General features: G+C 36.4%; 1 protein-coding gene across 1 annotated transcript in view; it reads left to right on the top strand.

Moving 5' to 3' along the window:
• The window catches only part of PGR (progesterone receptor), a 36,928-nt gene extending 23,759 nt beyond the window's left edge, over nt 1-13,169 (top strand). The window contains exons 4-8 of the mRNA XM_086481750.1: nt 1,049-1,351; nt 2,748-2,892; nt 6,227-6,357; nt 10,277-10,434; nt 13,014-13,169. Of these exons, the coding sequence (XP_086337876.1) occupies nt 1,049-1,351; nt 2,748-2,892; nt 6,227-6,357; nt 10,277-10,434; nt 13,014-13,169 (893 nt within the window). The remainder of the gene's footprint in view (nt 1-1,048; nt 1,352-2,747; nt 2,893-6,226; nt 6,358-10,276; nt 10,435-13,013) is intronic.
• The last annotated feature ends 469 nt before the right edge of the window (nt 13,170-13,638 follow it).

Here is a 13,638-nt window from a genome sequence, read left to right as displayed (position 1 = left end):
TATAAGTATCAGTATCTTCATTGCATTTTTAATCTGTTTTTTCACTAAGCCAAACTTGTTTGGCAGAACTAATGATCTAACAGGGGTTTCATCACCTTTGAGGATCTATTTAAAGCAGACACCTCTACGCGGATTTGTCTTTTTATTGAAACTTGTAATGTGATAATATGTCACTGTGGGTTATTCTCTTTGAACCCCTGAAAGTTTGATTTTCTCTGTCTATATGGTACACTGCCAGACTGTTTCTGTGAAAGAAATTTGAAGAGTTGCTACCTAGAGCTCTGGATATTTCCATAGCTATACCAGATGTAGTATCCATGCTTATTTTGAGAAGGCAATTCAGCCATTTATTTTTTTTTTCAGTTAGCGTTCTTCAAACCACTGCAGTATGGAAATAAGAATTGCAAATACTGAGAAAGAAAAATTATTCTTTAGAGAGTGAAGAGTTTTGTAAGTGTTGACATGTGGTTTTACAGTATTTGTTGGCATTTCACTGATCCCCTGAATTCTATTTTCTTTCTGGTAAACAGAAGGAAAATATTACATTACAGATTGTTAAAACAGAATTTAGCCATGAGACTGAAATGCTTTTATGGGACTGGAGGAAAGGAATTTCTGTGTGTAGTAATTAATTACTAGCATTTTTGTTTCTGAATATTGGGGAGAAAAAAGAAACAGTATCCTTAATTAACACTGAATAGAAGCTGAATTCTAGAGCCAGCTGGCTCAGCTGTCAGCATATGATGGAACAGTGGGAACCGAACCAGAAAATGCTTTATGAGGTTACTGTAACCTAGAATTCATGGCAATAATTTTAATGGGTGGGTGCAGTTCATCTCTTAGTGAAGGGAGGAGGATATGGAGGGAGAAACTCTTAAGAATTTTCCGTGATTATTTCTTAATTATATAAATAGTCAAAAAATAGAAAACTTATTCCGAAGACAGGTCTAGTTTCCTTTTATAGATTAAAAGTGTAATCCAGCACTACTGGAAAATAGTAATGTTTCTGGTGAAATCTTTTTAACAGATCAACAATTTTCTTTTTCAGGTCGAAAATTTAAAAAGTTGAACAAAGTTAAGGTTGTGAGAACATTAGATGTTGCACTCCAGCAGCCAGCAACCCTTCAAGATGAAAACCAATCTCTAACTCAAAGGCTGTCCTTTTCTCCAAATCAAGAAATACCGTTTGTTCCCCCAATGATAAGTGTTTTACGAGGCATTGAGCCAGAAGTGGTCTATGCTGGTTATGACAATACAAAACCCGAAACACCAAGTTCCTTGCTGACCAGTCTAAATCATCTTTGTGAGAGGCAACTACTTTGCGTAGTCAAATGGTCTAAATTGCTACCAGGTAATAGCACTTCTTATATGCAGTGAATTCTAGTTAAGCAAATATATCATAGGAGGAGCAGTCAAAAGAGAATATTATTGTCTGCCTGTTACTTAAGTCTTAACAAATTCTAAAATTATTAAGCTTCCACTTCATCAGATAATATGTCTGATCAAATACATTTTAATAGGGGGGTATTTTTGAAGGAATGCATCTAAATATTTAGACTCACTCCAAAAAAACAACAGAAGTCCAGAGAGTTCCTGTATGTGATCATTATAGCAGCCTTTCCACCCCAACTCCTCCTACTCTGTTACTCGTTCTTTTGGTGTTAAAATATGTTTATATTCCTGCATATTCTTTATTCTTAGTCTTATTAAAATGAATTTTTGAAAGCAACAGACAAAAGCTGTAATAAATAGTACCGGTTAGGACTAAGCAACTCATAGACTGGTAATGGCAAGTAAGGGAATTTATGAAGATCCAAGACTGGTTTCCCAAAAAAATCCATGTTACGTATGTACATGTGCTCTGTGGTCATAGGGACCTGATCCTGGGATATATAAAAAAATCAATATATTGAGCAGAAAGCCTGGAAAATACGGTTTCATGTGAGCTCAATTTGATACTTCACTGCTGCAGGAAAGGGTAGTTCCTATCACTGCTCTACCCCATTGCAGCTTGCACTTGTCAGACATCTTGGTTGAACTGATTCATCTCATTTAGTGAGAAGAAAAGAAACATTTTTTTTTTACCCTCTGTAGTTTTCTGATGGCTTCATGAGCTGAACCAGTTCACTGAGGGGTAGCATGAATGCCAGAGCTTGCTTGAAGGAGGTGACAGGACCAGGTAATGAAGAACAGGAGCACTGCTTTCAGTGGCAGGAAGCTGTTGGATTGATTCAGATAATTCATAGCAATCTTTGAAGTCGTCAAAGTCTGTAAGTTATCAGAGGCAAATACACAGCTGAATATGCTTTTCTTTAGTTAAATGCAAGAAAGATATTAATGTGTGGATGTTTATTGTATTACAGCTGTATGTCTGGTTAAGAACACTGAAGTCCAAGCTATCTATATTAAATAAGGGTTGGTTACAGTGATCCCGTTGCAAACTGTCATATTTTTACCAAAGGAAAATGAGATGTATTCCTATTTCCTGAAATAGCACTTTTTGACTGCTAAAGTTAAGTTTGGTTTCATCATTTCAAAATATTGGATCAGAACAAAAAGACAAGAGGTTAACTATCAAAGTAACATAGCCAGTTATTATACAAACTTCTGAGAGCTACATCCTCAGAAGCTCTTGCCTTTCTGGGTATTCTCAGTTGTATAGCTCAAAGTTGAAATCTCAGAAAACCTACTCTGCTGTTGTCTAAATGAGAATTACAAAGTATTTTAACTTTTAATTTCATTTCCAGGATTTCGGAATTTGCATATTGATGATCAGATAACCCTCATCCAGTATTCCTGGATGAGTCTAATGGTTTTTGCAATGGGATGGAGATCATACAAACATGTCAGTGGTCAGATGTTATATTTTGCACCAGATCTGATTCTAAATGAGTAAGTAGACTCCGCTGTTGCATAACGTGAGTGACATTTCGAGCTTACTTGTGTCAATGAGAGTGTGACTTCAATGAGGCTGAGATTTCTTCATTACTTGTTCCATTTCAAGATTAACAGCAGAGGAAAGTCCTCTGATCATATTGAAGTTTCGTAACCTTGGGAAGGGTTTTCTGGGAATTCCAAATATTCTGTTGACGTGGCCAAACAAAAGGAGTTCAAATAATATTTTAATTATCTAAGAGAAAAAACAACACATAATGATACTGTCAGAAGATTTACCTGAATTCATCTGAATAAGACATGAGTTAATGTTTAATAAATGGAACTAAGTGGGATTTTCTTTGGTCATTGGTATTTGGGTGGTTTTTGCAAATAGTTTATATATATTTTAAATACTCAGTTTTGAGACTTTCTTATAAAACTCTGCTTTTCTGAAGTACATTTCTTGTTAGAAAATTGTAATAATTTATCAAGAAGGAATGTTAGTATCAAGGATAAAATATTTGAGACTGCTCTTTTATGGCTTGAGGGGGGGTTGTTGGCTTAGATTTTCCTTCACTATGCTGATTAATTCAGATAATCTTCATTTCAGTCTTTGTCAGTTTTTCAGCTCTGCAAATTAGTATTGTTTATGCTGTAATTTTAGATACATTAGTTATTGTACATAGGATGTTTCCAGGAACAGTAAAACATAATTTACTCTGCCTATTTATTTTTCTTTAATACATTTTTCTTAGTTATTTTTTCTTTAAATCCTAAAAGAACTACTGTGAAGTGAAATGAAAGTTAAACAGGTTTTCTTGTAAGACATATCTGTTTAAAGATTAAGAGGTAGATTTGCAGAAGATCTAGGCACCTGAATTAAAAAAATCTATAGACATGCAAGTTCTTGCCAGTGAAGTTCTTTATAGAAAATATTCAGTGGAGCAGGCCCTATGGCCCCTGACCTTTTCTCTTCCAGATGACTGTAAATCACTGTGAAGTTACAGAGTAATGAATTCTTTCCTCTCCCATGTGTATTAATTATACTGTACAAACTGAAATACTTTGCAGAGATGAGATTGAGAGATCTTCTGACTGTATTCTGTCCTAGCATAGTCTGTGATATTTCCCATGGTTATATTCAGAAAAAACACAGTGAGAGGGCTTTAGGCAGTAATGGCATGTCTTGAAGTATTGCCCTGCATGTGGACCACTGCTGCCACCTCGTGAAGAAGACTTTAAGTACTTTCTTCCAGAATAGGGTTGAACCCTGAATATAATCCCTCAGAGATAGCTTCTTATTTGCAGCTCAGGACCATCTACATTGAGAAAGAGGTGGACTGACACGGCCTTCTCTTGGTTGTAGAACATCTTATCAGGTCAAATTAGAAATGTTATAAACAAAGAATTAGACATGAAAAGTAACCGGCACACTAAATCGTAGCTGCAACTATTTATTGGGAAATAAGTTAGCTTTTAGATCAGTAAAATGTAATCAGCTATGATGCTGCCTAAGACTGTACTTTCATGATCACTTTGAGCAAAGGTAACTGCTGAACACTGCCAAAAAAGTCCATCTGCCTCCCTGCTCCGCTGGTGCGTCCCAATGATTCACCTAAGCTGGATCAAACACTATCTGGCTGCATTGTCAAGCTGATAAGGAAATTATATGCTTGAGACATACCCCAGAAAAAACCATTAATTAGCAGGTGGAGGTGGTCCCTGGTCTGACTCACTACGTGGGAGGGCAGACACTAAGGCCAGACTAGCAGGAGTGCACACCTAGAGGTGGAAAGAGTGGAAGTTCCTTCTACAGGGGCAATACAGTTGTTTCAAAATGACCATGAAACCGCAATCCAAAGATTGTTTCACAGCCAAGCTGTCAGTTAACAAAAAACGAATTGTAGTGCTCCTTGTGAACGGCTTGTTTAGTAGCATCCATTTCCGATCAGGAAAGCCAGGAGTGTTAGTTTGACAAAGATTTCCTGAATTAGTATTGAAACCCTACAAGGATTTACTGACACGTGTACTTTGCAGTGTCTGAGAACATGACTAAGAACAGCATTTAAGCATACCCTGAAAGCTGCTGTCACTCTTCACTTTTCATAGATAATAATGAGAAATAGAGACTACCAGAAAGGGATAGGAAGGGAGATTTAAAGTAGATACAGAAGTAACCAGTCCATTCAGATCTAACAGATTAAATTTCTGTATTTAAGTAATTTAAGAGCTGGTACAAGATACCTGATGTTGAACAAAGCTGAAATAATTTTCATTTAAGATGACAGTAACACTTTAACAAGAAAAAAACTCAACGCATTGAGCAAATTAATAGAAAATATCCTCTGTTTTCATTGTTGAGGGTACTGTCTGCAGTCATGTTGGAATGCTGATCTGAACTTCATAGGCGGTGGAGTGGGGGGTCAAAATTAACTTTGTCATTGTTGTACCTAATTCATCTGGATGGGAATGCAACTTTGTAAAATTAGCCCAAGTCACTGGATCTTCAGGTTAACGTACGATGAATTCAGTCTAGCTTACAAACTATATAAAGCTATTGTTGCAGTCATTTCAGTTGAAAACTGCCTTCCCAATAAATATATGCAATAAAATAGACTCAGTATACCAAAATCTCAAAGAGAAAAGTAAGATCGAAGTGCTGCAAAAAACTAAACAGTGTATTTATATATTCAGGTATTTATATATTTACTTGTGTTATTTGTCCTGTTTCCTTCTGCAGGAGTTTGTATAAGGCTCTATTAATGTCTAAGTTTACTTAAAATCTTTTTGTATATGTTTACATGTAACATTCTAACTGTTTCTTTAATGGCATAAAATGCTACAAAATAATATCATTGCTGTTTGCAGTATAATGTTAGACTTACAACAAAGTATTTTGGTGAAGACATTTTTGCAAAAGAACAGGTTTATCTTCAATTTTATGCTTTGAAATCTTTTCAGACAATGTAAAAATCTAAAAGATTCTCTAAAAGAAAAAAAAACCTACTTCACATTAATCATTTAAGATCCCTTCCAATTCAAATCATTCTATGATTCTATGATTTTTTTGGTGGTTAGCATTCAGCTTTGATAGTCTCCAAGGTTTTTTTCGGGGCAGCAGTAACAGATTATATATCCAAAATAATAGCGCATTCATTACAATTGAAAAACTAGTGTAGGTACAAAAAAGTCAGAAAATAGTTTACGTGTATAAGCTCTTTAATTTCTGTAATGTGGTATTTAAACTGCTAACAAGGCACTTCCTTCAAAAAAATTAGTACCGGAGCAGTTCTTTTTCTTTATTTTCATGGGTTTTTTTAATTTTTTTTTTACCTTTTCTGGGTGTAAGACAGAGGATGAAAGAATCATCGTTCTATTCCCTGTGTCTATCCATGTGGCAACTCCCACAGGAATTTGTCAGACTTCAAGTTAGCCAAGAAGAGTTCCTATGTATGAAAGCACTGTTACTTCTCAACACAAGTAGGTTCTTTTATTTCTTTGTAACATATCCCTAGTAAAAGAGTTTTGACTGTGTTGTTTAACTTGACAGTTGCTAAGCTATCTGGCTTAACAAATGGAAACTTCTTTAGGAGGAATGTCAGTATTCTGAGACTTAAAAATATTTTTTCTAGTATTTATAAGGAACAAATAATTTGTGATTCATTCTTGGGTTTATTCTGTATAAAGACACCGGGGAAATGTTGGATCCCTTTTGATATATAGCTACACTGTATTACACATTTTCAAATCAAGTTTCCAGTATTTCTGCCTGGGAGCTCTTCAGCTTAAATGACTCTACACAGATTAAAAAAAAATAATTTAAGCATTAGAAATATATTAAAAAATACTTAATAAATTGCCAGGACTGAGGGCTTTATCTTGGCCAAGAACTTCACGCATGCTTACTCAGAAGAATTAGAGGTGGACATGGCAAACAACGCTAATATTTATTCAACTTTTTGTAGTTATAAATAGGTCAAGTTTAGCACAGATATAAACAAATGGAATTATTTTGCTTTGGTTTGTTTCTCTAGAACAAAACTGTGATCACTTTTAATTATACACGTCTTTTAAAGAATCCAGCATACAGCTTCATTCCACTTTAAATGGGAAATGTGGTAGTTGATGAAGTTATCTTCCAAAACCTCAAAAACTTTTCTAAAATACAAAAATTTACATCTCCTGAGAACATAATTCTTAGTTATGAATCCCCAAATACAAACTTTTAAAATGGTACAGAGGCTATTAGTAATGAGAATAAGCACTTTGAGAAATGTGGTTGTTTTTGTTCTCTGCACACTTACGAGATTGGAGGAGAGGTGCAAATCCTGTATAAACTGCTTGTTGGTTGTACAAAGTTTCAGTAAAAGATAAGGAACTAAAATTTATTCCCTGCTAAGCTGTACTTGGCTGATATTTGCACAAGCTCATGCTTAAAAAACCCTTGGTGTTAACAGAGCATAAGCAGTAAACAGTAAATTCAGCTCATATGAAGATAAAAGTTACTAAAATAATAGAAAAATACCATACACTCTTCTAAAGCAATAAATATAATGTGGACAAAAATCCCTTTCTGAGAGAAATCCAGTTGCTTTGTTGGAATATGAATGCGTTCCTATTTTAAATGTTTTCCACCTTGTTTTCATCACAGATGAACTCACTTGTCTATCATCTGAATCTTCGAGGGAAATTTTATATTTCAATGAAATTTAGATACATTTGTGATATTCCAGCTATCAATTTCTGTCCCAGAAATTTCAAAACAAGTTAAAAAAAAAATTGTACAATGGTCCACTGCCTCTCATTTATGAGTGCCTCAGTTTGACAGTAATCTTCAAGCTACCATTCTTTATCAACTGCGTTGTGCTCAGAAACTCATATTTAAGATGATATGCTTATATATATGCAAGAAATGAGTTGAAAAAAAAAGAAAGTATTTCTACCTGTGCTGATGAGTTTTGCTTTTTGTTCTCTCCTGCACTTATTGTCTTATAGGAAAAAACAATTTGTCAGATGTTTGGGAAAGGAACACATCTAACCGTTGTTGCTGAGACATTTAGTAAACGTTTGGTACTGTATAAATATAATTCTGCAAAACTATTTTCAAAATACCATATACCCTCGTTGTTGCTTTAAAGTGTTTTTTAAGACTACTTTTATTTTAGTCATGGTATTCATCTTAATCCTTGTGAAATGTGAAAGTATGGCCATTTCAAGCTTTCATACACTAACAGTAAATCAAGTCTGAACTTTTAGTCCCTCATTCTGTCTTCGCTTTGATTTATTATTTAGATGAACTGGTTTTTACTTTTTATATAATTTCAAAGAAACAGTAATTTGTATTAAACATAACTAAATGACAGTCTCAATCCATTTCTAATTCTGAATGGACCCCCCAGCCTAAGTTTTAACATTATTTTTGATTTTACAGTTTTTCCATTGAGTTTGCTGTGGCTTAGATGTTTTCTTTATATTCTACTTGTAGACAGTTTTAAAGCTGTCTTGAAAGTAGAATTAATCTTTGCAAAAAGTGGACCAACATTTTTATTTTCTGCAACTGTTTCCATTTTACAGATCCTTTTTTACTGTATGTAACATGCTGTGTGGTAGTAGTGTCCCGTAAGTTTTAAATAGGGCTCCATCTTGCAGAGGTCCTATACATCTGGGAAATAATATTATGAATAGTTCAGAAAGAATACGATTTAAGAAAGTAGAACTATGCCAAAAAAGCATATAGCAAGTTCAGTTATAGCTCTAACACTTTCCAGGCTTTTGATTTAGAGGAATTGCAAAATCTTCTTGCGTAAGGTTTTGGCTGAGTTCTTGCCACTGAGTAAAAGTATCCGCATTCTTCACATATGTTCAGGGGGAAGGAACATTTGAGGTACCTATGTTTAAGTTGCATTTGTGCATGTAAGACACTGTAATTCTTCACTCAAATAAATAGCTTAGTGGAACTTTAGATGAGAATGTGACTGTGCTTTTGCCGAATTCTAAGGAAACAGGCCATTCATTGCTGGAAGAGACGCCTGTTCATTGCTGTTTTAGAGACAGAAGTCAAGGATAGCATCCACCTAACCCTAAATTCCATCAGAATGTCATTTTATATGAAAAAGATGTCATAGATGTCTGTGAATCTCCTGTTAAGACATACCCAGAACCGTCCAGGCTTTAGATATTAAGCTGTTCTTTTTCCATGACATGACTTTTCCCCACTGTGAGTATTCCTGCCTATATTACTCCTAAGCACATTGCATTCTTTACAAACCAGAATTTGTCCCTTCCATTCAGACCCTTGATGTAGATGTTACAGGCATGCTTTCAGACACCTCCTTTGTCTGTCTGGACTTGAGAGGCCATACTGAGTGAAACCAAAAGCCCACCTCATCCAGCATTTCATCTCCATCATCTTCCAAAACAAAGCTAACATAGCATCCCTGAAAGCTGGACTATTGTTAGATACGGTGTTATAAATGTACTTTCTGTGGAAGCAGTCACAATTTCTAATTTTGTTTGAATTCTGTTTTAGTTAGGAGTCAGACCCTGACTTCCATAGCCCAGCTCAGTGCTTATACACTTACCTTTAAAGTAAACTTCTTATTTTCTGTATGTGTGTCTCACTCCTTCCCCCAAACATTCAGTTAGTTGTCTGAGGAGACACTGAGCAAGAGACAACCGTGGCAAATGGGATCATTTCCTCTCTCGGGCAGTCTCCTATGAAATAGCAACACTTATGATCAATGATCAAATATGGTGTTATCACTAGCAGTCACTAACAGGTTTATTTCTCAATGTTCTCTCCATGTCCTCATCTGGGCCTCACAGCTGACCATTAGCAGTGAGTTCAACCATTTGCTTCTCCTTGCCTATTTCTCTAAAAAGCTGCTCACATTTAAGACTCTGGTAGTGCATCTATTCTGTCAAAGGAAAGAGGTCCAAACAGGAGACCTGAGCCCTCGATGCTTTACTGTCTGCACTTATTTGAGTTAGTTCATTCCTTGACCCCATTTTAAAGCACTCCAGCTAGATCTCTCTTAACATAAATCTGCTATGAAGTGGGCTGACCCTCAGCAGTGTAAACATGAGCCTATCTATAACATCTTTCCTCAAGGACAGGAGTGGCTCTTTGGTCCATCTTCTTTTCAGCAGATAGGTGTAGATGAAGCTTAAGGCTATTTCTAGACATCAGCACTTCGCAGAATTGACTGATTGTTGCTGGTATATCCTTGTAACTGATTGTATCACTGTTTCTGGAGTGACTGTTGAGTGGGAAGAAGTACCTGGCGTATAATAATTAATTGCACTGCACAGTGTGAAATACTATAAATTGTTACTGTACTTTAAATTTCCTTCATTGCCTTCAGAATAAATTGCAACACAAATGTTACTTTCTTTTTAGTTCCTTTGGAAGGTCTAAGAAGTCAAAGCCAATTTGATGAGATGAGAACGAGTTACATTAGAGAACTGGTGAAGGCAATTGGTTTGCGCCAGAAAGGTGTTGTGGCCAACTCGCAACGTTTCTATCAACTTACAAAGCTGATGGATTCCATGCATGATGTAAGTTTACTTGTTAATGTGTTTTGCTTTTTATGTAGGAAGGAACTAGTATTTCTTAAAAGTAATTTTATGGAAAGTTGCTAGTCAGCATTTCTAAACAGCAAAAATAAAGCACCTACATTTTTACATTAAATTGAAAAGAAGGTAGATTTAGATTACATATTAGGAAGAAGTTCTTCACGCTGAGGGTGGTGAGGCACTGGCACAGGTTGCCCAGAGAAGCTGTGGCTGCCCCCTCCCTGGCAGTGTTCAAGGCCAGGCTGGATGGGGCTTTGAGCAACCTGGTCTGGTGGAAGGTGTCTCTGCTCATGGCAAGGGGGTTGGAACTAGGTGATCTTTAAGGTCCCTTCCAACCCAAACCACTCTATGGTTCTATGATTCTATGATTTTTCATTTACTGTATATATTTGTGTGAATAGATAGCTATATATTCAGCATCAATACATATTGTATATATGTATTAGAGAACACAAGATTTAAGTATTTGAGAAACACACATTTGAATGCTATTGTTTTGTTTCATTATTTCTGTAATGTAACAAGTACAGTTATGGTTTTTGGTAGGGGGCACGTGTATGTGTGTCCACATGTGTGTACATGTTCATGAAAATATTTAAATAATGCCAAGACTAGGCAATTCATGTTGCAAAGTCAGGCTACTAAGAGAAAGACAACCGAGATTGGTTTTGCAGCCTTAATTCAACTACTTTTAAGAGTATATTCTATGCCATTTTTTCCGGTTTCTGTCTGTATTTGGGAATTGAGTAATCTTTGAGAACTCTTGTGGTGATATCATAGAGATTCATAAGTGTCTTGAAAGATGCAGCTGAATCCTTTCCACATCTCTGAGAATCTGGCATGTATCCTATTGGCTTAACATCCATTAAAACTGAGGAATGACATCTCGTATAAACCTTCGCCCGTGTGAATATTGTTTTGTAATGGCTTGTGTATCTCTGCAAGAGAGGCAAAAAGGAGAGGTACAGGGCCATACCTGACGGTTTTAGCAAGCACTGGGGAAGTGGCACTAAGATAGTGTAGGAAGAGTGTTTTTGAGTTCAGTGTTTGTGGTGAGGAGCTTGCAGGGAGTTCAGGGAAGGGTGGAGTCTTTTCATGTTTGTATTCTGCGCTCAGCAAATGTGTTTTTTATTTTAATTGTTCGTGAATAAATTTATTCATCTAGAACCTTTCATTGTCACTAATTCCCTCTTCTGATGGGCAAAAAAAGCCCTTTGAGGATCTCATTTATGAGTGTTAAGAGAGGTAACAATATTGATAATTATGTGGTTCACCAGCTGGTCTGGAGTCTTCTGATCCAGTGCACGAACCTTTCCATCAGCTTCTGTTATCCACAGAACTCACATTCACCATTTAGCTACTGTAGTGTCTCAGATATCAGCAAAAGGAGAATGAGACAAGTACAAAAAGCATCCTTACGGGTGAAGGTAGACAGTAGAAAATTCTGAAGGGAGGACAGAGAGCTTAGCTTTAAGTGTTTACTGGTAGTCAGACTGCAGTCATCACTCGGGACTGTCAGTGCTAAACCCTTCCCTGTAGTTTAGTCAGTTACCTTTTACTTGCAAAACCAAGTCCTGGCCAGTATACTACTCATACTAGCCCTGTGCTCAAGGAATCTATTTGGATGCGTCTTGCTTGGGACAAAAAGTCTTCCTGCCTTACCTGGAGTAATAATTTTCAATCTGAATGTCACAGCATCCTGAGGAAAACTCTGAGTACTGGGCTGTAGAGTCGACCTCTTAGTTTCAAATACTTAAAGCAAAATAGCCTTAGTGGTAGCAAGTGAGTGAGGCTTGCTGCAAAATACCCAGCAAAGTGATGGTTAGGATAATGTTTGGTCCGTAGAGTATCTTCTTTCAAATCCCTATTTCAGCTTGGGCTGATAAAGTGATGGGAGACAGAAGGAAAAGATAGACCATGAGACTGGAGAGACGACATGTTGTTAACGCCTAGGGTAGCAGAAATAGTATGATATTTGACAACATGAAGGTCACAGGTCTTAAAGAAAAACTTCTACAGAATTGGAACTTCTCAGAGAAGATAGAAAAGGTGAAACAATCACATATAGTGAGAAGTTGCTTTCAAGGGACGAGGGCCTATGGAGTTTAATATTAGTGTTGTACCCAGATACGATCATAATCAGAACCATGGAAAAGCTGGCAAGGAAATAGTAAATGCTGTCCTTCAGCAGTGTCTGAATAGCATGTAGTGAACAAGGCATTGAGACGTGTTGAGTGTGAGGATAAAGGGAAAGATTGTGTACTTGGTTAGTAATTGCTGTTGTTCGTGGTGGATGCCATGAGTGAGGATGATGCTACGTTTCGTTATCAGTGAGGCACTGTTGTTGTATGGCGTGCCATTTAGCTGTGTTTGTGATTTGTGCCATGGGAGGATATTTTAATAGCAAGTGACAAGTACATCATTATTGATTCAAGGAATGACAGAGGAAGGTATATAATGATGTCAGCTGATGGATGTATGAGATAAATGATTGACAGCATGCTTATCTGGCTGTATTACTGTTAGCCTGATTTATTGTGTTTGTATTTTATTAAATCCAGCTAGTGAAACAGCTCCATCTCTTCTGTCTGAACACATTTCTCCAGTCCCGTGCACTGAGTGTTGAATTCCCCGAGATGATGTCAGAGGTGATTGCTGCCCAGCTCCCCAAGATTCTGGCAGGGATGGTGAAACCTCTTCTCTTTCACAAAAAGTGAAATGTCTTTTCTCTTATCATAGAGATCATTTCTGGGTCATTTTTTGTTTGTTTATCTTGGTCAAGATTTTGAAATGTCAGGACTTCAGTATACTTGTCATACTTACCCTGCCTACTGCTTTATACTTGTAACATACACAGGCCGTTTCAGCTTGATGTACATATTGTGAGTTTCTGATTCCTTAACTGCAAAAATCACAACAGTCATAAGAAATGTTTTGTAAACTCGGCTAGGTTGCTTTTTTAGATATGCTTAAGAATGACAATGAATAGAGTTTTCAGATTTCCAAGAACAGTTATGTTACACATTTTTTCTTACATATTACATGCTCTAAAATTTCTGATATGACATGGTGTAAACTTTTTACTTCAGTGCATTATGTGCAAGGGTACATGTGAGCATGTACATAATACAAGATTTTGGAGGAATTAAAATAAATAGTGCCCACATTTTCTCATGGATATTTCAC

Source organism: Leptosomus discolor, chromosome 1, assembly GCF_034619465.1.
Source record: "Leptosomus discolor isolate bLepDis1 chromosome 1, bLepDis1.hap2, whole genome shotgun sequence".
Taxonomy (NCBI): Eukaryota; Metazoa; Chordata; class Aves; order Leptosomiformes; family Leptosomidae; genus Leptosomus; species Leptosomus discolor.
Note: the sequence above shows the minus strand (reverse complement) of the source record. Positions and strands in the feature narration are given on the sequence as shown.